The sequence below is a fragment of the Girardinichthys multiradiatus genome, chromosome 5, assembly GCF_021462225.1.
Source record: "Girardinichthys multiradiatus isolate DD_20200921_A chromosome 5, DD_fGirMul_XY1, whole genome shotgun sequence".
NCBI lineage: Eukaryota > Metazoa > Chordata > Actinopteri > Cyprinodontiformes > Goodeidae > Girardinichthys > Girardinichthys multiradiatus.
Window position 1 is genome coordinate 20,787,521 of NC_061798.1, and position 26,115 is coordinate 20,813,635.

Genomic DNA, 26,115 nt, shown 5'->3' on the forward strand with positions numbered 1-26,115 from the left:
GGTAGTCTGACCGCTACACAAAGTCTTCTCCAGCACATCCCAAAGATTCTCAATGGGGTTAAGGTCTGGACACTGTGGTGGCCAATCCATGTGTGAGAATGATGTCTCATGCTCCCTGAACCACTCTTTCACAATTTGAGCCCGTTGAATCCTGGCATTTTCATCTTGGAATATGCCCGTGCCATCAGGGAAGAAAAAATCCATTGATGGAATAATCTGGTCATTCAGTATATCCAGGTTGTCAGCTGATCTCATTCTTTGAACACATACTGTTGCTGAACCCTGACCTGACCAACTGCAGCAACCCCAGATCATAGCACTGCCCCCACAGGCTTGTACAGTAGGCACTAGGTATGATGGGCGTATCACTTCACCTGCCTCTCTTCTACCCCTGCTGCTCCCATCACTCTGGAAAAGGGTAAATCTGGACTCATCAGACCATATGACCTTCTTCCATTGCTCCAGAGTCCAATCTTTATGCTCCCAGGAAAATTAATGCCTTGTTTTCCGGTTAGCCTCACTGATTAGGGGTTTTCTTAAGGCTACACAACTGTTTAGTCCCAACCCCTTGAGTTCCCTTTGCATTCTGCATGTGGAAATACTTTTACTTTCACTATTAAACATAACCCGGTGTTCTACTGTTGCTTTTCTTTGATTTGATTTCACCAAAGGTTTAAATGATCACCGATCACGATCATTCAGGATTTTTTTCCACCCACATTTCTTCCTCGAACACGATGGGTCCCCACTATCCTTCCAGTTTTTAATAATACATTGGACCGTTCTTAACCCAATTTTGGTAGTTTCTGCAGTCTCCTTAGATGGTTTCTCTGCTTGATGCATGCCAATGATTTGACCCGTCTGAAACAGACTGATGTCTTTTCCACGACCGCAGGATGTGTATTTCGACATGGTTGTTTAAGAAATGAGAAGCAACTCATTGCACCAGTTGAGGTTAAATAATTTGTTGCCAGCTGAAACATAATCGCCCATGCAGTAATTATGCAATTTATTATTTGCTTAGTTAAATCCAGGTGGCGACTTTTTTATGGCCATGCAGTGTATATTAGGTACTAATGGAAAAGGGGCATTAAATTACAATTAGCATGCTGCTTGCTAGTGCTACAGGTTACCTTCAGTAATATTAAACTTAAGATACTTAAGAGGGAACCAACAAAAACATTTCTTTGTTTGCACTGCATATTTGTGTTACATTTGCTGCAACATCAGATTAAAACATTCAATTTGTTAGCTAGAAGTAACCCAGCAGTTATTACAGAATGCTGCTTTATTTAATGAAAATGTCCTGCCTGCTTTAGAACACTAGCCAGTAAAAATGTGTCAGATAGTGCAAAGCTGAATATTGTCATAATTTGAAACAAAAGGATAACATTTGTTAATAGCTAAAACAGAAAGTCGCATACATAAGGTTTCTCCTCACATGTCAATGCTAATTTTCCCACTTTTTTTTTTAATGCTATACAATGGCCAAAAAAAGTGTGGAAATCGTATTTGCTTTATATTTTTGGCACAGTCAGAATATAGCACCGTGAAGTTCTGCCAAGCAGTCTGCTGGGGAAAAATCTTGTATGCCAAGGGTTTGGCATATCCATACAAACACAAGGATCGTACTAGCATCTTTTAGCACCAGCTGGGGAAAGAAGATTATCCTATCAGCAGTGTACAGAATTGTTAGCTCAGCAACGCTGCCAATGCTTTTACTGCTATCGTTGGTCATAAGAACTGGAAAGTTCACTGCAGGAGGATTAATCAAATCTACTCTGGGCTCTCAGAGATGCAGATGTTCTTGCTTAATTTCACTTTTTACTTTAGTGCTCCAGATGTGAAATTCTATGGCTTTTTGTTGATTAGCTCATGAGGGTTCCTTGCAATGCCTTCCTATTTCAGAGAATCCATTGTTCCCATCCCATAAATGTTTGCTACTGTGTTTGCTACTTAGCTGTCGCTAAGTGAAACGTTTTATCATCCTATTGTGCTTTGTTTTACATAAAGAATATTTGATACAAAAAAATAACAGAAATTGCTGAATAAGTCGTATCTTTCAAAAGAAGTATTTCTGGATTGTCCTGATTCAGTAATTCCAACCACCCTAGTGCTCCAGAACGAAGAAAACATGAAAAGTTTCTGTTTCTCATCGGCTATACTTAAGTGGAGTAAATGTTTTTTGTCACTTTTTAAGAGGATTACAGAGAAGAGGTTAGCATCTCTTACATAAATCACATATACAGCCCCGTTCTGAGGAAGTGTGTTTTGTTTTTCCGCCACCTGATACTTTAAAGCGCACGTTTAAAGACGGTCTGTCTTAAGTTCACATGGTAGGAAAAAAAAAAACAAGATAAGTGCTCAAAAGACTCAAATCACTTTTTCTCACATATGGAAACATAGTAGTAAAATAACAATTTAATGGTTTCCTTTTGTTGTGCAAGCTCCACAACCGTTTGCCTTTGGTAGAGGAAGGCTAAAGTGTACAGTCCTTTAGTCATATGGTTCTACTAACAGCACCAGTAAAGTCAGCTGGTCCAGCAAACCCAAACTGTCCCTTATCTGCCTTCTTCAGTCCCTTAGGGTTGCAGTCATTAACTGGTGGCAATCCAGATCCCCCCGCAGCTCCAGGGGCCCTGGCAGCCTCATGCCTGTCTTCGGATCCACACACCAACACTTTCCCCGATGGCCGTCACGTGCGGGATGGCACTGTGGATGTAAAGATTAAGGAATTAATTACAGAAATGTAGTTATAAAGATTTAACTACTCTGTTTTCCATATTACTTTACCAGTATCTCACATCAGTATATTATTGCTTGCAGGTCGTGTAAAGCTCTCTAAGATTCCACCACAGAATTTTTGTCAGGTTCAATTATGGAGTTTGCCATTGCATCACATTAGCCATTCTGTTGCAGATTTGCTGGTCTAGTTGGGATCAATGTCATGCATATGAACCCATTTGGGCCAAGCTTTAGCTGTCAGACGGATGGCCACACATTTAACTCTAGAGTACTTTGGTATACAGATGAGTTCATGGTCAACTCAAAGAGTGCACAGTGCCCAGTTCCTGCGGGTGCAAAAAAAGCCCATCACAAGCAACTTTGCAAACCTAAGTCATGCTGTTATGTTATTTTTAACACTGGCTGCGAACCGCCCCAGTGCATGCTGTAGGTCTTGGCTAGATGGGGCCAGCAGGACCACGTCATCTGCAAAAGGAAGAGACAAAATCCTCTGGTCCTAAAACCAGACCCCCTCCGGCCCTCGGCTGCGCCTAGAAATCCTGTCCATAAAAGTTATGAACAGGACCGGAGACAAAGGGCAGCCCTGCCGGAGTCCAAAATGCACCGGGAACAGGTCCGACTTAGTGCCGGCAATGCGAACCAAACTCCTGCTCCGCTTGTACAGAGACCGGATGGCCCCTAGTAAAGAGCCACGGATTCCATACTCCTGGAGCACCCCCCCACAGGGCATCACGAGGGACACAGTCCAATGTTTTCTCCAGGTCCACAAAACACATGTGGACCGGTTGGGCAAACTCCCATGAACCCTCGAGTACCCTGTACAGGGTATAGAACCGGTCCAGTGTCCCACGGCCGGGACGAAAACCACACTGCTCCTCCTGAAGCCGGGGTTCGACTATCGGCCGGACTCTCCTCTCCAATACCCTGGCGTAGGCCTTACCAGGGACGATAGGACTCCTTCTTCAGCTTGACAGCGTCCCTTACTGCCGGTGTCCACCACCGGGTTCGGGGATTGCCGCCGCGACAGGCACCGCAGACCTTACGGCCGCAGCTACGGGCAGCAGCATCGACAATAGATGTGGATAACATGGTCCATTTGGACTTTATGTCTCCAACATCCCTCGGAATCTGGTCAAAGCTCTCCTGGAGGTGAGAGTTGAATACATCCCTGGCCGAGGGCTCTGCCAGACGTTCCCAGCAGACCCTCACTATGCGCTTGGGCCTGCCAAGTCTGTCCGGCTTTCTCCTCCTCCAGCGGATCCAACTCACCACCAGGTGGTGATCAGTGTACAGCTCAGCCCCTCTCTTCACCCAAGTGTCCAAAACATGCGGCTGAAGGTCTGATGATACAACAACAAAGTCGATCATTGACCTCCTGCCTAGGGTATCCTGGTGCCAAGTGCACTGATGGACACCCTTATGTTTGAACATGGTGTTCATTATGGACAATCCGTGACTAGCACAGAAGTCCAATAACAAAACACCGCTTGGATTCAGATCGGGGAGGCCATTCCTCCCAATCACGCCTCTCCAGGTGTCACTGTCGTTTCCCACGTGGGCGTTGAAGTCCCCCAGCAGAATAGTGGAGTCCCCAGGAGGGGCACTATCCAGCACCCCAACAGGGACGCCAAGAAGGCCGGGTACTCCGCACTTCCACTCGGCCCGTAGGCTGAAATGATAGTCAGAGACCTCTCCCCAACCCAAAGGCGCAGAAATGCGACCCTCTCATCCACTGGGGTAAACCCCAACATGAGACGGCTGAGCTGGGGGGCAACAAGCAAACCCACCCCAGCCCGCCGCCTCTCCCCGCGGGCCACTCCAGAGCAGAAGAGAGTCCAGCCCCTCTCAAGGAGATGGGTTCCAGAGCCCACGCTGTGCGTGGAGGCGAGCCAGACTATTTCTAGTCGATATCTCTCGACCTCCCGCACCAGCTCAGGCTCCTTCCCCCCCCAGCGAGGTGACATTAAACGTCCCTAGAGCCAGCCTAAGCATCCAGGGATCGGGCCGCAGAGGTCTCCACCTTCGTCCGCCGCCCAATCCTCTTGCACCGGTCCGTCACGGATCCCCCTGCAGGTGGTGGGCCCACTGGGGGATGGTTTCGCGTCTCTCATTCGGGCTTGGCCCGGCCGTGTCCCGTGAGGAGCAACCCAGCCACCAGGCGCTCTGTGACGAGTCCCGACCCCAGGCCTGGCTCCAGGGTGGCACCCCGGCTCCGCCGTACCGGGCGACGTCACGTGCCTCGATTCTGTAGTCATCATGAGGGATTCTCGAACTGCTCTTTGTCTGACCCGTCACCTAGAGCCTGTTTGCCATGGGAGACCCTACCAGGGGCATTTAAGCCCCAGACAACATAGCCTCTAGGATCATTCGAGCACTCAAACCCCTCCACCACGTTAAGATGCTAACCTTCTTGTTTATTTCTACAGTTTGCATCCTGGTTCCAGTTCCCTGCATTATTCACCCAGTTGTAAATAAACACTTTACCGAACAATACCGTCTCCTGAATTGCTTTCTGCACGTGGTTCAAATCCTTTAAACTCAATATGACATGCAGTTTATTGTATCTATTTTCTCTCATAAATCGTATAGAAACGGCAACAGACTAAGCAAACTCCTATTAGGAATTCTAATAAATATTAACCGATGCATTTTTGTGAAGTTTTGCGATTCAACAAAGAAATATTTCTCTAAAAAGGGATAAGTAGAAGTACTGGACTAAAAGTTATACAATAAGCCCCAGAGGAAAGGTTTTGAAAAAAAAAGCTTATGAATGTGGACCACCTTTAAAAACCCAAAAAAGTCTAACATCTGGGAGCTGAAATAAGTAAAAAAAAAAAAAACCCTGTCATTAAAAAAAGAAAATTAAGAAAAAAACTGTAGTACCCATGGAATAGTTCTGAAAGCATTTTATCAGAATGTGTATTTTTTTCACGTGAAATCAAATACCAAGTAATAAACTCAACAGTATTATGAAAATCCAAACATAAAAGAGCTGGAATATGTGAGCTGAGTTTGCCAGTTTGACGCACACAAATCTCCGCAGGAATGCAGATATTGCTCTGTATGTATTACATGAGCAAATAAGCAGCTTACTCTTTTGACTCTTTACATTAGAGACCAGTAATTTCTAAAATGGTGTATAACCAGCCTTTTAAGTACATTTTGGCATTGAAACAGTATCCACTTGCTCAGTTAAATGCAATACTCCAACAACTAGTTCTTTAAAGAGATCAAAATCATAAGTTAAAGTAATTTAAAATAATCTTGCAATTAAAGTGGCACTAAACAAACTGTAAAGGTATTTGGTATAATTAGTTTATCAGGTTCATAATCCCACATTCCCTCTTTGAGCTTTCAGCTGTTCCTGTAATAAAGATTTTGCGTGTTTAAACCTTTTTACGGGATGATTTCAGTTTTTAAAGCCTCCAACACAGCCAGTTAAAAATCTCAGAGCAATCCTGGCTTAAAATTGGTCCCAGTTGTCCCTAATGACCTGTGCTTTGCTTCCCTTTGGGGTATTATCACACTGCAGTTTTAGTTAAACAGTAAACAGATGCTTGTGAACTTGAGCAGACTGAGATACTTTAACCATGTTACACAATCAGCATAACTCAGATGTTTGATGGCTGATGCCTTAGCAGAGCTTTCTTTTTATCACACAGTCTGAGTCTGCAATACAAAGCAGCCTTATCTCTGTCTTTTATGTTCTCTGACTCGCTTACTCTTATCTGCACGTTTGCTCAGTCTTGTAAAAGCAGGAAAAAAAAAACAGCAGCTGCATCCAAAACCTAATTGCATCCATCACAGTTATAAAGTGATCGTTGTTCAGCAGTTTAGGCAAACTACCTTACACATGACATCTTAATTTCTGCGCTTAAATCATTTTCCACTTTGGCTTCACATCTACAGTCTATTTGGATACTCTTTTGTTGATCTTGAACTGGTAAGATAGTTTGTCATTGTCTGTGCGTGTGATTTGTGTCCTGGCCCACAGATTGCTGATTCTGTCTGAATACAGCCGTTTCAAGTTTAAAGATTGACATTTTCATTTGATTTGGCACAACAATAAGAATTTAAAGTTCACCAGTAGACATGGCCAAAACGTCAGTCTGCTCAGTGTTTCCAGAAAGCTCATACTAAGTTCGTGCTCCAAGTCACAGACCTGTTTTGGGTGGAAATCTCCATTCTTGTCACAGTTGGGGATGGGGATGGTGAAGAGGTCGTCATGGGTGCGGCTGTTAGATGCCAATCTGTCCAGTGCTCTTTGCAGCTCAGCACGGCACGGCGCCTTTGGGAGAAACAAGCATTTGATTAGACTTATATGCAACACCCTATTATCTGTTGTGTGGCTGATTTATGTTCGCACTCAACAGCAGCACAAAAAAAAAAAAAACACTTCAACAAACATTAGAGCCAAAAAAGCTGGAAAGCTGAGTGAAATCGGAATACACAATGCAATGTATTGCAACCTATTTACGCCAAGTAAATATCTAAAAATGGAACAATACAAATAAATATTTGGAACTGAATGTTTTTGACTTTGTAAACATGTTCTGCTTATTTAGAAATCATTTCCAGCTGCATATGTGAAAAACATTGTCCTCTTTTATCCTCAACTCCTGTTTTACCAAAACCCTTTGGTTGTTTGGAGCTAAATTGTCAACCTGCATCTTTCTTCAATCAGAATATCATCTGCTAAACAGTTCAGGCCCTCCTTTTTTTCCCCCAATTTTCCGTTTTATAAAGCTCCAAATGTTTTTAGGAGGTGGGAGAACAGACTACATGCTCAGTTCAACACATAGACTCCTGTTGCTGAGGCAGTAGGTTGTAGATTGCCACAGAAATGTCTACAAGTTTTTTTCTCCAAGTCCAGGTCTAGTCTCAAGTCTTTGAGTGAAAAGTTAAGAGTCACAAGTTGGCATGAGCTGTTTACCGGTCTCAGGGTATACTCTGTTTCAAAACCATTGAACCGTTATTTCTTCTAGGGTTTAAAGGCATTTTATTAAAATGCCAGAGAAAGTTCCAGAGTGGTCATTGTGGGCATTACTTTGCAGCAGCAATACGAGAATTGTTACCTTTTAGTTTTAAAAGTACCTAGATTGTCTTATACATTTTTGTTTAAAATGTTTGTGTGTAATACAATGTAACCATGGTATTTTTACTTAAAGCTGCAGTAGGCTACCTTTGTAAAAGTTTATTTTTATATATTTATTAAAACTGTCACTATGTCCTGACAGTAGAATATGAGACAGATAATTTGTGGAAAAATCAAGCTCCTATGGCTTCTCCCAGTGGTCCTACTGCCATTTGCAGAAATACAACAATCCTGGTCAGAAACAACCAATCAAAGCCAGGAGGAGGATCGTAGCACTGTCAATCACGCGCGTGTATGTGCTGATTACAACCCTCCTCCGCACAGCACGTACCGTCGTTCAAGCTAAAGATTGCCAGTGTGCTCGGCTGTGCAAATGGCGGAGACCAACCTAATGTTACAGGAAAACAGCCAATTTCTCAAGTGGCACCTGCTCAGAAAACAAAGACAGGTAAACAGAAGAAGACGGATGATGGAAAGCAAGCTGCAGGTTCATGGCAGGCTCCGCTGCGGGGGACGAGCTGTGGAGGGAGGGCTGTAGCACAGCAGAGAGCAAGCACGAGTGGCCTGGAAGGTGTGCTTGTTATATTTTTCAGGCTAATTCCACAGTCTTCTCAGAACCCCTTACTGCAGCTTTAAGGTTATCAAATTGGAAAAATTTCATACTGGCCCAAGACCTTTTAGAGCATGATTAGATGGAATTAGATGTTGCTCCAAAACCTTAACCCGGGTGAGATTTGAATGGAAAGGAACAGGCGTGGGCCAGTAAGACATTCCCACATTATGATAACCTTGAACAGAAATAATGTGGTTTAACTATATCACAATAATTTAAAATGAAAATACAAAACACGGTTTAATTATATATATATTTTTTTTTTTAAAAGGACTCGTTATTAGATTTTTGTGTGCTGAAGCAGAGAAACATCTAAAAGCTGCAGATAACTGGCTCTCTGGGACTGGGGTTTGCGACCCTTTGCCTAGAGAGTTTTTGAAAGTTGTGTTATTTGGGTTGTAAACAGATAAATATTTTAGAACAGGTGAGCCTTCAATTTTTCTAATACACATTTCAAAGATATGTATAAACTGCCATTAGTTAGATAGCAACAGACTTTGAGTTTCAAATCTGTTTTTAAAAGTCCATTGAAAAAAATTCTGTTGTGTTAACCAAAATGCAATAAAGGTGTTTTCTGCATTATATAGTAAGGAAATAAATGTTTGATCCTCTGCTGATTCTATAAGTTTTCTCATTCTCATGTCTCATTCTTATGGTAGCTATGGATACATCTACCAGTGGAAGGCTGACAGTAATCTGTGTGTATTGTCATGGATATGTCATCCATCCGCTGTGTACATGTAGGCATGAAAACATGTGCCTGGCATATGTTTTAATGTAATTAGAATTGTATGACTGCTCCTTTACCAGCTAACATAGCAAACTGCACATTGATGGCAGTGTGCGTTCAAATTTTATTTCCTACTATGTTTATTTAATGTTATGGTCTGTAAATAACTAATTTGTGGAATTTATAACCTCACTGTTCCACTTGAGGACCTTTAAAATTCTAATGTAAAACACCTGCTGAGGTTTAGGCATTTGTTGCAGCACAGATGCCTAAAACGTTTTTTGTTGTTTTATGTTAGGGGTGATAATTTCTCTCACCAGTACTGGCTTGGTCTCCTCTCTGGCGCTGTTGCTTCTCAGATTTGTGGATTTCAGAGGGTGTCGTGCCATGGTCTTCTGTATGCAGCGCTTGTCCTGGGGACTGCACCGGATATTGCTGTTGTTCGGGTGTTCAGGGATGATCTCTTCCTGTCTGTCCACAGCTAAAAACATGGACATGGAGACGTGGAGAGGATTTAGTTCCAAAGGCATGCAGTTTGAACTTTTTTTTGGTTGTTACATGCTTTTCAGTGCAGCTTTATAAAATTACATTTAGCACATCCATCCATTCTGCTCTAGTGTTCATCATCTTTCTTTGTACTGTATCTATGCCTCTTGAAACGTTTCACATTTTATCTCAGTACACCCTGAGACTTCAATGTATTTTAAATGGAATTTTATGTGACAAATAACTGTCTCCCAGTTATTTTGGTATCTGTATACCGGCTATGAACTTCTGGAGGGCAAAAAAATCTGTTTTGGTGAACTTTGTTCAGAATGTTGTAAACATAACTTATGGTTTTCTTTCAAATTTTCTTCCTGCTGCTCTTCTATTAGGACAGATATGTGGACTGTACGACTATTAGTTCTTCTCTCAACAGATTCTCCTACCCGAGCTGCAGATCTTGGCAGTTCCTCCAGAGTTACCATGGGATTCTTGACTACTTCTTGGATTAAGGCTCTGCTTTGCTTGCTTGTGAGTTTAGGTGGATGGGGAGGTCTTGGTGGGTTTGTAATTGTGCCATGCTATTTCCATTTTCAAATTATGGATGGAACTGTGCTCAAAGCTTGGTACATTGTTTTATACCCTACTCTTCTATCAACGTCTCCATAGCTTCATTCCTGACCTGTGTACTGTGGTCTTTGTTCTTCATGGCGCTGTTTGTTCTCTATTGTTCTGTAACAAACCTTTGAGGACTTCTATGGGAAGAAACTTGTGCCATCAGAAACGGAATTTGAATTCCTCAGACTGAATCTGTATTTGTGTAATTTGAAATTAAATGCATTGGTTTGAAAATGAATTTCACTGAACTGAAACTGAATATAATGGTTTATAACTGAATTTGTTTGCCTTGAAAATTGCTTTGCTTTGTATTGAAAACTCAGTTTGATTACTTTCACTTTCAGGTCTGAAATTCAATTTCAGCTCCAAAATTCAGTTTTTTGTGTCACACATCTGGGTTCTTGAAGCCAGAGATTAATCAAACACAGATTTACTGATTCATATCATTCACTATTGTTGTGTCCAAGTTAAGGACTGCATTCTTTTGAAGGACGCATTTGTGGGCCGATAACGTCCTGGATGAGGCGACAAATGCTGTCCAATCTCCAGTTCCAAGAAATGCGTCCTTCTAATACCCGGATTTGAAGGATGGGTCCGGTGTATCCTCCGTGTCCCACCCTATCCCATGATTCATTCGTAAAAGTAAATTGTTCAAACGGATGTGGCAAAGGCCGGAGGACAGACAAAAACTGAATAAAATTGGATAAACTGCGCATTCTGTGAAACAACTGAACTTTTACAGTGTTTTTAGACGAGAATGTAGTTGTGTAAACCTGAAATATCTGATCAGTTAATCAAGATATCGCTTAATTACACAAATGCACCGATGTGTTCGTCCGCTGCCCCAGCTGCCGGCTCGCCTCACCAGCTGTCAGCTGACCGGGTGGTAGAGGTGCGCTAAATCCCGAGAGAACAGCTGACTCCCGGCACATCGTTTTCAAAATCCCGCTGGGTTTCCCCAATGGATAGAAGTTAAACAGATATAATTCAGTCAGATGAAATCTAACATTACTGTCTGGTTTATTTATGATAATAATAATAATAATAATTAATTATTATGCTCTGCAAATAAACTGATGTAAACTTTGCTCCTAAAGTTAATATGTTAGTGTTTAAGTTGTTGAAAGCTTTAAATTAAACAAATGGTATTTGTCATCAATGTATTTTATCTAGTGTTAGATTTTTATATCTATGAACACAAAAAATATTTTCAATATCTTAAATGGCTGAATAATGAACAAGATCATAAAACAATAAAATTTTAAAACAAAACAGCATTATAACCCATCAGCAATATGTAAAAGGGTAAATAAAAACATGTAGACATTTACAGTAGAGACAGCGTTATTAACCTTCAGGCTTCACAGCTCTGCGCTTTACAACACGGTTGCTAGGCAACAGACCTTACGCTGAGGTAAGGGCAAAAGAAACGCAGACCGACGTAACACGGGGGCACTATGCTAATCTGGCATGTTTAGCTAATAGCTACAGGTAGTATAAGTGTTACTGTTTGACCATCATTTGTTTACATGACGCTTCTTATAGATGCTCATTTGACTTGGTGATGGACATCCGCCAAGCTCATGTATGCTGCAATGCTCCACCTCAGCATGCCGTAAAGGAAGTTTAACCTGATGTGAAACGTAAATCGATGAATCTGTGTTTGATTAATCTATGACTGTCCTCAAAAAACACACAAAAAATTGAATTTTGGAACTGAAATTGAGTTACAGACCTGAAAGTGAAAGTAGTCAAAGTGAATTTTTAATACAACAAAATATATTTTGAAAGCAAATGAATTCAGTTTCAAACCATAAAATTCAGTTTCAGTTTAGCGAAATTTATTTTCAAACCAATGCAGGTAATGTCAAATTACACAAATACAAATTCAGTCAGAGCAATTCAAATTCAGTTTCTGATGGTATAAGTTTCTTCCCATAGACTTCATAGAAAAGCTGTAGCTCTACTAGGATAAAATAACAGAGGTGGACTCCACTGAAGGCAAATAACCACACTGGATTTTATTTAGGGGTATCAGAATGGGTGTGATTACAATTGCATTCCACATAATTCAAATTTAATTGATAAATAATTCTAAAAGCTATGTATTGTTTTCCTTCCACTTCATAATTTATGTTGGTCTATCAATAAAATAAAATACAATGAAAATCTCAATGATTTCAATTTTGAAAAATCCCAGTAAAATACATAAAAGGACGTGATTGTAACAAAATGTGAAAAAGTTAAAAGGGTGTCATTATTTTTGCAAAGAGTATTAGATCTTATAAAGCTGAATGTGGAGAAATATAGGCTAAAGAAAATAAGGTCCAGATAACCTCAAGGATGAAGCCCTGTGATTGGGCTCTGTTCTTCAGCGCTGACCTTGGTACCCTTCAGCTACTGTGTTATAACCAAGCTCTGAGGAATTTTAAAATGACGCCACCTCTGTTCTTTCACCCTCTCTGCATTGTGGTCAGCACCACTTTCACTTTTTCTATGTCTATAATTCTGCAGCTCTTTGGCCTGAAGGCACCCAGCTGCTTCCTGAGGAAATACCCCCCTCTCTCTGCATCCTCAAGAACTCCTCAGCAACATCGGTCTGTTCCAAATGAAGGTTGTTAAAGGGCAGTGTCATAAGGGGGCACCAGTCAGTGAATGTGAGTTTAGGGATGGGAAATTTTATAAAAGTTGTAATCATTTGTGTTCAGGCATCTTTCTGTTCGGTCACCTGTGGCTTCAAATAACTTTGTGTAGATACTTACACCACTTTAAGGAATTTTTATTATTACTTTAAGGACTTAGTATTATGTAAGACTTTCTAAGGCTGGACTGCACAAAAACTCACATACAGACCAGTCCTATATCTAATTTGCATTTGTAGTTCACCATGGCCAAGTTTCTCAGAGTTTTGCAGACAGTTGCATTGATTGTCCAAAATGGAAAGTGTCTTTCAGCTGTTTGTAGTTTTAGTCTTGATGGGGTTAAGCACTTTCTTCAGCGAGAAACAATAGCATTTCAGCTGCTTCCTTTTCTTTGTCCTTTGCTCTTCTTTCAGCTCCGATTCCATGCTCTGTCACACAAGTGATTTAGAAGTGGGTCAGGTGTGGCATGTCCTGTTTGTTCTAGAGGAGTCCCCAGAACAGAACCAGCCTTCTTTATCAGCATGTTGAGCTTTTTTAAGTGCCTGAATCTGATGCTGCTTCCCTAGCAGATGATGGCAGAAGAGATCACACTCTCCACAACAGACTTATAGAAGATATGCAGCATCTTGCTGCAAACACCGAAGGACCTAAGCTTCCTCAAGAAGTACAGTCTGCTCTGTCCCTTCTTGTAGATGGCTTCACAGTTGCATCTCCACTCCAGTCTGTTGTCCAGGTGAACACCGAGGTACTTATACTCCTGCAACACCTCCACCTCTTCTCCCATGATGGAAATAGTTTTTGACTTATTCCTGTTTCTCTTAAAATCTACAATCATCTCCTTTGTTTTAGTCACATTCAAGATGAGATGATTGTTTCCACACCATGCCACAAAGCGGTCCACCACCTTCCTTCCCTCAGCTTCTTGTCCATCTCTGATCCACCCCACGACTGCAGAATCATCCGAGTATTTCTGCAGATGATAGGAGTCTGTCTTGAACCGAAAGTCTGAGGTGTACAGAGTGAAAAGGAATGGTGAGAGTACAGTCCCCTGTGGTGCTCCTGTGCTGCTGACTACCTGGTTAGACTCACAACCTTTCAGTCTCACAAACTGTGGTCTGTTTGTCAGGTAGTCTTTGATCCAGGAGATTGTTGAGGCCTCCACCTGACTCTTCTGGAGTTTCTGACAAAGCAAATCAGGTTGGATTGTGTTAAATGCACTGGAGAAATCAAAGAACATGATCCTCACAGTGCTGCTGGCTTTGTTCAAATGACAGTGGGTTTGTTGAAGCAGGTGTATGATGGCATCTTCAACTCCAACTCCACAGCGATAAGCAAATTGAAGGGGGTCCTGATAGTTTATTGTTTGCTTACTCAGGTGGGCCAACAGGAGTCTCTCTAGGACCTTCATGATGCAGGATGTCAGGGCAACAGGTCTATAGTCATTGAGGACTGATGGGTGAGTTTTCTTTTGTTCTGGAACAAAATAGGAGGTCTTCCACAACACTGGAACCTTCTTCTGGTGTTGTGAAAGACCTCCTGTCCAAATGTTATTCTCGTTGATACTCTTTTATCATACTAAACACCAAACACTTTTCTCCATCCCTTTCAACCTTCTTGGACAAGTTTCTTCACCTCTTTTCCACACTCACCGTTTCTCTGGACTGTTGACCCTGAGTATTTAAAATCCTCCACCTTCTTTATCTCTGCTCCCTGTAATCTCATGGCTCCACTTGGGTTTTCTCATTCAAACACATGTATTCTGTCTTGCTCTGGCTGACCTTCTTTCCTCTCCTTTCCAGGGCAAACCTCCATCTCTCTACATTGGCCTCCACCTGTTGCCTGCTCTCACCACAGACCACAACGTCATCTGCAAACATCAAAGCCTATGGAGATTCCTGTCTAACCTCATTTGTCAACCTGTTTATCACCACAGCAAACAAGATGGGGCTCTGAGCCGATCCTTGATGCAGTCCCTTTTCCACCAGTCACACTTACAGCATACCTCACCACTGTCTTACAGCTCTCAAACATGTCCTGCACCACTGTAACATACTTTTCTCATACTGCAGATTTCTTTATACAGTACCAGAGCTGTCCTCTCGGCATCCTGTCATATGCTTTTTCTAGATCTACAAAAACACATTGCAGCTCTTTCCGACCTTCTTTGTACTTCTGCATCAACATCCTTAAAACAAATACTGCATCTGTAGTACTTTTTCTTGGCATGAAACCATACTGCTACTCACAGATGCTCACTTCTCAGCTCAGTCTAGCTTTTTATACTCTTTTCCATAGCTTCATTGTATGACTCGTCAACTTTATTCCTCTGTAGTTGCCACAACTCCGCACTTCTCCCTTGTTTTTAAAAATTTGCACGAGCACACTTCCTCTTTTCTCATGCATCTTCTCGTTCTCTAAGATCTCATTGAACAGCCTATCAAGAGTTCTGCTGCTGTCTCTCCTAGGCACTTCCACACTTCCACAGGTATATCATCAGGACCAACTGCCTTTCCTCTCTTCATCATTTTCAATGTCTTCCTTACTTCATCCTTAGTGATTTTTGCTACTTTTTGATCCACGATGGTCGCTTCTTTTGCTCTTTGTTCTCTCTCCTTTTCCTCATTCATCAACTCCAACCTATCATAGAAGTCACTGCACTCTTAATTTGTCCTTAGCTAGCTCTACATTCACTTTACCTTGAGTCTCCCTGTACTCCTGGCAACTCTCTTCAGTCCTCACCGTGTCCCACTTCTTCTTAGTTGATCTCTTTCTCCATACACATTTCTGTAATTCCTCATTCCACCACCAAGTCTCCTTATCAACTGTCATTCCAGATGACCTTTCCTTCCAGAAGACAAGCTTGCTCAGTTCTTACTCGGTTTTTTATTTTCATAGATTTAACTTTGTAAAACATACCATTATGTTGCTTACAGTGTGCAGTTATGGTGGGAAAAAACAAATATCTGTCCCTCATAATTCTGTTGTTGCCATGTCCAGCTGTGCTGGTTAAGTGTTATGCAATTGTGTATTTGGTTTTGTTTTCTTTTTTAACTTATTGTTTTATTTTGTACACAAATTTCCTGTCTTGTTTCAGACTTTAAAACTTCACTTCCTGAAGTTCCCACCTGTCATCAGCCCCTGTCACCCTAATGTCCTCCACCTGTGTCTCCTTGTCTTCCTTCATTCATCTATTTATACCTCACGCTTGTGCATATTTCCCTTGCCAGTTTGTCTTTGTCCCTTGTGTCAAGCGTTTCAGCCTTAATCTTAAATCTTCTAATGATTTTGACCCAGTTTGTAATTTTTGGACTTGTCTCTGTTTTGGATACCTCTGTTTGGACTGTATTGTTTGTGTACTGACCTTGGACTCTGGTAAAGGATTGCTGAATTTCCGCCACCGTGTTGGGTCTCACATTTGAGTGTATTCCTTGGCCTTACGACAGTTGTAGAGTTGATACTGTGCTTTGGATCATTGTTCTGTTGCGTGATCCTGTTAGAGCCAAACCTCTGTCAGGCAGATGGCCTCACATTTGAATCGAGAATATTTTGGTCTGCTGATGATTTCATGGCAGATTCAGTGACTGCAGGGTGCCCACGTAGTGTTGCTGGTCATTTCACCCCTTCAATCATTTGTAACCCCATTTATACTGAAATGAATTCGGTATAAGTCCATGCCGAACTATAAGGCCTGTACCGATATTACCGATTATCTTTATGAATACACAAACTGTTTCACCCCTGTAAATATGCTTTTTCATTAGAGACTGATGGGGGTTCTTGGCATTTTACACTTTTTCTATTTGGTACTTTTGTTCTTTCTGTGCCCGACTGTTTAGGTAAAAATGGGAGCCTTCTGCCACAAGACATTTTGTACTGACGTTGCCTCAATTAGTACCAGCTTTATGTTAATTTTGTACCCCACCTTGACAACCAACGATTTAAACTAATTTCTATGATCATTTCATTGTCAGTTACAATGTTATCTGATTTGAGGAAATGAGATGCACCAGCAGAAGGTCAATCAGAGTTGCTTTAATTTGATTGTAATCTGGCAGATTTAATAAGAATTAACTGGCCCAAATCAGATAAGAAATAATATGTAATATTGAATGGAATGGGGGAGGTAATATAAAATGTCTACAAAGTAAAGCTAATCTTTTGCATCGAGCTTTTCCTTTTTAAAAAGATGTTTGCACTTGTTTATCAATGCCTTTGATTTCCAGCACATCACTGCTCCTTCACCTTTTAGTTAATTTCTTACACAATGCTTCTAAAATGTAAATGGTTTTTTGTTAAATGAATGGTGATATTTTGTAATATATTGTATTAGTAGTACATTAGGGGCTGTATTTACAATATCTGATGATAAACATGGCTTTTTGACTATTCTATATAATATATCTATATAATACCTATATAATATAGCATATATTCTTTATAAAACACTAGCATTAAAGACAGTGTACTCAATTGTTATACTTTGCTCTAGATATCTTTGTAAAGACAATGCAAATCTTCAAAATCTTCAAAACAAAAAAGAACATTTAAATAAAGGCACTAAGAAACCCCATACTCGGAGCTTAACTTTTCAATTTAATGCAATTTCTTGCAGATGTCTTAATACACCAGTGCACCATCTCTGTGTTTTGGCTATTGCTCCAGCAGCATGAAATAAATGCAGAAGATATATAATAAACAAAACATGTTTGTCACTTTGATGAAAAACAGTTAGGACACAGTTTATAATGGTGCATTTGCTACTCAGCCAGATAAACCATAAAAGATATCAAAGTATTGATTCAGACGTGTCAAAGATTTAAGGTCAAACATGATCAATCACCGCTGCAGTTGGCCTGTCCTGTTTAGTTGTGATGAAGATCCATTCCTCCCTACTAAAAAAAGGGGGATCAAGTTTGTTCACTATATCGGAATCAGACCATTTTCAGGAAACTTTCAGTCTTTAAAGTGAAATAAAGTTATATTGAGATAAACAAATGTAATGATCGTATTGTCAGGCTTCTTTATGACACCATACAGAAGACTTTATTATTTACTGACAGAAATGTTTACAAGATGCTGGCAGAATTCAAAAGTAATCCTGGCTCATAATCAAAAGGCTTTTCTGTTCAGTCAAAGTCGAATTCTGACAGAGCATTAGTGTCAGACCGTCAGCTTCCAGGCAAAATACTTCTTAAAAATTGGTTAATCATCAGCTGATGTTTGGTTAAGTTGTACAAATGCTGTTCAAAACTATCAGTGAGGCACATGTGATATGTCTGTGCCCATTCTCTGTCATTTACCAGTGAAAGGATTCAAACAAAGCTACATCAATATTTGATCTGGAAGGCAAGAAAACCAGTTTCAGCTGTGTCTGATTCGGCTTTCAATTCAACTCATGTCAAAACAGCGCTGTAAGTTTGCGTGAATCCAAACACAGCAAACACAGTGTTGACTTATTGTTTAGGAAGCTTGAAATAAAGTAAAGCCACAAATCTGCAGAACTGAAAATGCACGCCTGCTTCAAACTCAAATGTTGTACTTAAGGGATTACATAATTATTTAATGTCATTGTGAAAATGTTTGTATAGAAACATACTGTTTTTAAAGTTGCTATCCCTCATTTGTAGTTATCTATGGAAAGAAAATACCTTTGTTGACTTTGATAATTGTGTAAGACTTAAGCCTAAGGCCCCAAACATTTACAAGCCAAGAATAACACGCTAACACAGGTGTGGATCAGATTCAAAAACATGGTTTAAAGGGCAGAGAAAAACCTCGTCCAGATTGATCGTGAACAAAAGAAACGTTGTCTTAATTCTGTGAAAGACTCTGGGATCAAAGCCTTGTCCGCTCCTTCCTCTGAGACTTTGGGTTTCTCCTGTTTTCAGAAAGGAATTTTTCTTCTCTCTTGAAACCGAATATGAATTCATGTCAGTTATCCAACAATATTAGAGGAATGAGATGTGGTGTTATTGTGTGCCTTTCAGCTCAGGAAATCTACAGCAGCAGTGAATTAGGTTAGACTACTTTGAAATGTACACTTTACTTCCACTTTTAAGTTGAATGTACAAATGTAAGGTAGGAAAGTGAGCAATACTGCCATGTTCTTATATTCAGAGTTATTCTATTTTAAATCTTGATGAAAAGTGTTTAGGAAGTGGAAAGAAATGTCCCTTTGCTATCAGTAAATGCTGTAGTGGCCCATGAGGATTCATTGCCCTCAAAATAATTATGTCATGACCAGGACAAGTTGATTTGTTGTTGTATGTCTCAGGCTTCTAGTTTAGAAGGAGGTCACGGTGAGCTAATCTCATTTACTCCATCATAACAGTTCCAGCTGTCCAAATGCACTGCACAGCCCAAAGAAAGCAAATAGACAACACCAAGGAACATCTGCCAAAAGAAATCTCAGATTTCAGTGCCCTTAAAAGTTGCATATTTTAAAGCAAGCTTAAAAACTTTTAAACAGAAGATGTGGTTCCAAAAACCTATTAGAATTCAAACTAAGATTGTTTTTTTTAAAATAATAACATATAAGAATGCTGTCTGGAAATCTAAAACTTTTGCTCTGTTAGGCTCTGTGTAGATTGGTGTATTCCCTTACCTCTTCATGTCAAAACATATTAGGGGGTGTCATATATAGGTGCATTGAAAATCTTTTTTTTCTTTAGGGTGGAGCTGCAGAATAGCTCATGAAAAGACTCCATCACAACAAAATCTTCATGTAGTACCACCCATAAATTCGTCTAGCTCAGGCCGCATGCAGTGTATGTGTTAGAGGTGTTTAGCAAACCCGACATCTTATCTTCGGCCACACCAAAGAATGCTTTCTTGGGAGTTAGGTTGCTACAGCCATTAGCTACAACAAAAGCTATAGGTCATGCTAATAACAAGAAGTGTAATGATACATCTTGAATACAAGAACATTGAGTTTGATGTCATTCCCAAATCAACGTTTCATATAGCCTTCGGCATTTGTTGATCGTTGTAGACTACATAAAAGTAAATCTGTTCAAATTTGCCTTGAAAATGATTAGTGTCAAAATTGTCACTAAGCTAGGAAGAACAAACTTTTCTAGGAAGCCCTAGCACCACCAATAGTATACACAAACAACTTAAAAGTGGCAACGGCTTCATCAATGCTCTTGTAACCAAGTGTTGTCGGCCAAATTGATGCAAGAATTTAGCTAAACTTAATTAGATTTTTCTTGTGTAGTGCTTTGAGTAACATCTCTTGCAAATGAAGGCTATATAAATGTAACATGCCACTGTGAACATGTTGCTACAGTGTTTGGAATGGTGAGAAATACATTGTCATTAGCTTACTTTGCTAATAGTAGTTAGCCTGGTCACTGAGCACAATTTGCAAATCCATCTGATTTTGAACCTTGGAACTGGAACATGGTTGTTAATTTTGATATCAGTCCTAGATCTAAGTTTTAACTTCTAAGATAAATGGGGCCCCATAAGTAGCCACTCCCAATTCATTGTTTTCTACCACATTGCAGCTAATACATTTGTGTCAATCTTGAAAATAATTAATTCCAAAATTTGCCCTAAAGGCAGCACAAGTGCCACCTGTGGTACTCATAGCAGTTTGATAAAAGGTTTCACACATTGCAATCTGTGCTTTACAGAATCTATAATCACTACTATATTTCAGTCCAGGTTTCAATCCATATGCTGAATTCTAAGGTGGTCCTAAAACCAAGTAAACATCTATTTTTTTCCTTTTTGTGTTTTCACACATAGGATAAAGGTTTCCTGTTTTATAGAATCTCTGTCCAGTCTGGAATTATTGAGTTTAGGTTTAACCAGTCACAGTATTTCAGGCTTTAGCTAGGTGCCAGTAAGAAGTTATAGCGCAGTTCCCAGTTTTAGCATCGGTATTCACCGAGGTGGGGTCTTTGTCAATGCTTGTGCAATCAAGCGTTTTTGGCCAGCACAATACAGGGAAACTGAAGACCACTAAACTGGTTTGCCCTTATTGTTGCATTTGTTGTAAACAAAGCTTTATAAATAAATAGAATCTAGTGAAATTTAATCTAGATTTTAAACTGGTTGGATTTGAAATGTCAAACTGTCTTGAGCATGCGGTTTTTATAACAACCTGTGTGCGTCACAGTAAACTAAGTGTCAAACAGACTGCAGTTCCACTGACAGCTTTATTTATCAAACCCCCTTCAGACATGTAGGTGTAGGACTTTACATCGTCTGACATCAGTATGCATTAGTTTGCAAATAATATCTGTGTTCACCACCAGAGAGAAGCACCCCAATACCTAACACCCGGGTGCTTTTGGCAGGAATGCAGGGATGGTTGCCAACACACGCATGATGATTTATTCTTAGTGTTGAGACACAGAGTGTTTCTAGGAAGAAACACTCAAGCAGTCTGACTTTTTTATGAGATTTAGGAAAGCGACTGTTGTTGATATAGGAAAAGATACTTTATAGACAATAAATGAACTCTTTAAGATTTTTTTTGGATGCATCACTTTTCCTAGTAGTTTTTGGGGTTTTAGTAAAATTAAATGACAAGAATTTATATAAAAAAACTTTCTTTTGAGCAGGGCTGTTACAACCTGCCTGAACATCCTAAAATTCCTTTCAGCAAAGTGCTTCACTCCAACCCCAGCTCCTTTTTTATGAATCTTCTTGATTTTTAAAAACCCTCTTCTATTTTTATCTCTCATGTTCACTGTTGCTAGGAGTGGGGCATGTATTCAGGAGATGCACCCCCTTATTTAATAATGCATAAGTGCAGTGAATGCGCCACAAAGGAAATCTACTGCCTCTGAATGAAGTTGCCTTTCTCCACTTCCCCCGTTTCTGATTGTTTCTCCTCAAACTCACTGGATCTCAGAAGTCCTGGCAGAACTGATTTACAGTGAGGTTTATTGGCGAAGCTGCACCTCTTTGTTATTCCAGACTCCTTTGGGGGGGGGGGGGGGGAAGGGGTGGTTGGGGGACTCAGCTCTAAGATTACCGAACACCTAAAAAACAAAAGTTTCCAAAATCCTTGGTTCCCAGAAAAATAAGAGACATAACTCTCCGTTGGTTTGTTGCAGACTATATTCAGGGTTGGCTTAATGGTCACCACAACATCAAGGGGCAGCAGTAACACTCGGGCGTGGACAAATAAAAGCCAAGACAAACGGAGACAGCGGCTCGTTTTTTTTTTTTTTTTACGCTCCAAAAATCAGCTTTCTTCTTCTGTCTGACTTCATGCAGTTATGCTAACCTATGCACAGAGAGAGCAGAAGGCATTAGTTTCAGCTCTGGCAGCCAGGGTACCGATGAGCTCATCCTTATCAAGGAGCTAGAGGCAGTGGGCGATGCGCTCGAAGGCTCATTGAGGCGCACAGGAGGAGGGGTGCATCGGGTCAGGGGGAGCAGATGCTGCAGTTAGGATGCACCTCTTGGGAGCTTTCTATTGGCTGAGGCTTATTCACTTCCCTAGTGTTTTCAAAGACCAGTAACAACCTGGAAGCGTAAGCTCAGCAGGAGCAATAGCAGACCAGATTGTAGCTAATGTATGAGAAATGCAACAGCTAATGTTTCTGCAATACATTATATAAATATCCTATTTTCAAATAGGAGATGTAATCTGCAGAAAAATTTTATGGCGATTAAACATCCAGTATGAGCCCTACTACTGTGTGAAACTGGAAGCAGACTTTTTTCTTTCTCAGAGGATTGCCATAGCAAAGAAAGGGGTGAAAAGAAAAAGAGGCCCTGAAGACCAGAAGAACATGATAGAGAATTCAGAAGAAAAAGAAGTGTTCTGCAGCAAATCTGCACCAGCTGCAGGATGAACAGGATGAAGGGGGATATTCATGAAAGAGCACCAAGTGAATTACTGATTGCAGAGAGTGCTAATAGCCCCAGACTGGCCTCACTCCATTACAGTCATTTCATACAGCAGCTTTTATTACCTCCTTCCATTACAAAGGCACACACAAGGACTTACATCTGTACTGCTGCCACAGTGTGCATCTCTGCTTGCCCTTGACAGCTCCCTGTAGGATCTATGTTTATCCACTCTTTCACTGAACCGGGTGCAGCGTAACTTCTTGCACACACAGCCTGCCCCGGCCAATGCCAAGACGCTCGCATTTCTTAAGCCTCCACTGCACAGCGGGGCTCACAGCGAGCAACCAGGAGACAGCAGAGGAAATGTGTGAGCTTGGCCGACAGGAAGCATGCTCTGCTTCACGGCTTAGCTGAGATTAGGGTGAACACGCAAGACCTTGTCACAACCACTCCACAGGTCAGGTGGGGCCAAATGAGCAAAGAAGCAGGAATTTGACCTGGTCAGCTGGAACTGATGGGTTGTGATCTAACATGTCCTGAAAAGCTTTGCTGTCATGAGTCTGCCTGTCAGCGGCTGGAAAGAGGCATACTCAGATCTGTTTGCTCTTACCTGAGTTCTCCTCTACCTCCCTCTCGTCTGTGCAGATGCCCTGGCCATGCATCAGGGAGTGCAGCGGCCTTTCCAGCCCGCGTGGTGGGTAGCATCGGAGGCCAGTGCCACATCTGGGAGAGTACACACCACAGTGTGCCCCTTTAGGGAGGGCGCAGGTAGGGCAGCAGCCGCAGCCAGGTTCACGCACCGTTTCCACGCAGCCCTCGGGCAGACGACAACTGGCCAGCCTCTCTTCGGAGCACACTGGACAGTGGATGGCCTGGTCCGACAAGCACAGCGCCGCCAGCGATAGGGCACCGAATGTCCACAGGCCCCAGCTGGTCGGAGCCACGCCACGTTCTTGCACCATGACAGCTTAGACACCTGCACGTAGTCCTTTGCCCTTTGTCAAGGATCCTCTCCGTTTCACTCTTCCCTTGTCTTGCTTTTTGATGACTTTCCCCTCAAACAGCAGATTTTAGGCTGACAAAGATGGTTTTAGAGGAACACTTTGTACAGGAATCTTTGATGTTTCAGCCGGTTAGTGTTTCGACTGCAGGGACACAATGCCTCTGCTGTATCGCCTCTCTGTTCGTCTGGTTTAATTTCACAGTGAAGAAACTGGAGCCTGCCTTTTATCAGGTGGGGAATGTTGTGGTGATAAAAATAAAAAATTGTTGCGGTTGAAGGATTCACAAGTGGTTTCTTCAGGTAAGTATTATTCACCTTTTTCACCAAAAAAATACCTGGTCAACAAGTGTCTAAATGCAAAGCGTCATCAAAAAAAGAGACAGAGCCACAGATTTGTCCTCTTGTCAGTGTGCAACACGAAGGACCGTCTTCTGAGAATGGCTCAATGCGAGCGACTCTCTTTGGACTTTATACTGGTCCGTGGACACGCCTCTCTCTCCAGGCGCAGCAAAGAAAAGCTAGGCTGAAGCTCTCTCCTCTGTCTCCCTCTGTCTCTCCAAAGCTTTCTCACACTCTCAGACCTGAAAACTTGTGCACACTCTCCCTCGCTTGTCCTCTCTCAGTCCTGATTGCACAGAGGAAAACAGCTGAAAAGCCTTCTCATTTGTTCTCACTCAATTTCCACTCAGACCTGGTGTATTTTACGAGACAGGCGGTCTCTTGTATTGATTTGCAGTCTGCAAGATAATACATTTGGTTTTGTAAAGAAGCAGAAACCCATCAGGGGCTCTTCATTTTAATCAGCCCCAAATGCAGAAAATCCATGTACGTACCTCTGTGGCTAAGTATTGTTCAGGCAACAAAACAACCTCCACTCCCTCAACAAGGTCTTGGTGTGTGTTTTTATGGATTCCCCCCTCCACTCCCTGCTTCATTATGTTAGCTCACAGATCTCTTTTTTTCTCCCTTGCTACTAACTGAGTTGGGCAGCTATAAAAGGCAAAGGACACTCAGACACCACTCTTCCCAATCCTGCCCTGCCCCCACCAGTCCTAAAAAAGCCCCCCACCCTTCAAAATTCTGTTTAAACAACACCGCACAGCAGGGATAGTTTATCATACATGTGTGTTTCTGATCATTAAAAGACTCTGTACTTTGTTCTTGTTTGCCAGTGCAAGCAGATATGCCCTCCACCCAGGTTTTAATGGCTTTTGGTCGACGTCTCACTTTTTTTTTCTTGTGTTCCTTTGCTTTCATTTGCTATGGAAATCCAGCATGCATTGTAATGCTTTTGTAAGCGTGTGTTCTTTCTGCTTTTTTTTAAGCTGGTGCCTGGTTGCCATAGACAGGCCATGAGCAGCAGCCAAGCATTCTCAAGGCACCAGTCAGATGGGCACTGCAGCATGGCTTGTTGCTGAATTCTCCCAGAAGGTGAGTGTTGATTTATTGATGGCATTGATTGCATGTTTATTTACACAGGTGATTCTATACCATGGCCAAATTTGCTCTTGTTGAGGTGGGCTTTAACAGGAATCTGTTGTCTTTTCAGTAAACTCCTTTAATGAGATGACTAACAAGTTAAACAGTGAACTAACCCAATAGGTAGTTAGCAGGCCTGCACTTCATTCCGTGGCATTTATGAGAGGCAGGGGCTAGGAGACAAAGGATGGATTACTTAGAGGTTAACAGTGGCTAGGCTGTTTGGTTTAGACAAAGAGACACTCAGATAAAGTGTCTTGTTAAAGTATCTGTGCTCGATAAACCTATTAACATTTTATTGTGTTACAACCACAAACCTCAGTGTATTTTACTGGAGTGTTATGTGACACATAGTAGTGCATTATTGTTGTCCGACAAAAATTATAGTTTTCAGTTTGTTTACAACTTAAATCTGAAAAGTGTGGTGTGCATATATATTCACTCCCCTTTACTCTATCTCCCCTATATAAAATCCATTGTAACCAGTTGCCTTCAGAAGTCATCTAACTGGAGTCCACATGTGTTATCCACAGCTGTTCTGTGAAGGCCTCAGGGGTTTGTTAGAGAACACTAGTGAACAAACACCATCATGGAGACCAAGAGACATAGCAGACAGGTCCCAGAGAAGATTGTGGAGAGGTTTAAAGCAGGGTTAGGTTGCAGAACAGTATCCCAAGTTAAACATCTCACAGAGCAACGGCGAAACCATCATCCCAAAATGGGAGGACTGGAAAAATGTCTTCTTGTCTGCTGCAAGTTATGCATGGGACACAACAAGCCTGATGGAGAAGATGTTCTAATTAGATGAGATCAAAATGTTTTTTTGATTGCATACTATGTGTGGCAGAAAATAAAAACAGCGTATCCCCCTTAACAAACCATCACATCTAA

The 26,115-nt window shown here is 41.4% G+C and overlaps 1 protein-coding gene across 1 annotated transcript; it reads right to left on the bottom strand.

Moving 5' to 3' along the window:
* Nucleotides 1-985: 985 nt before the first annotated feature.
* Nucleotides 986-24,320, bottom strand: LOC124868313 (insulin-like growth factor-binding protein 4). Its single transcript, XM_047365428.1, has 4 exons — nt 23,353-24,320; nt 9,501-9,664; nt 6,908-7,033; nt 986-2,712 (listed from the first exon to the last, which is right to left on the bottom strand). The coding sequence occupies exons 1-4, from the start codon at nt 23,702-23,704 to the stop codon at nt 2,575-2,577; spliced, it is 780 nt and encodes a 259-aa protein (XP_047221384.1). The 5' UTR covers nt 23,705-24,320; the 3' UTR covers nt 986-2,574.
* Nucleotides 24,321-26,115: the final 1,795 nt, after the last annotated feature.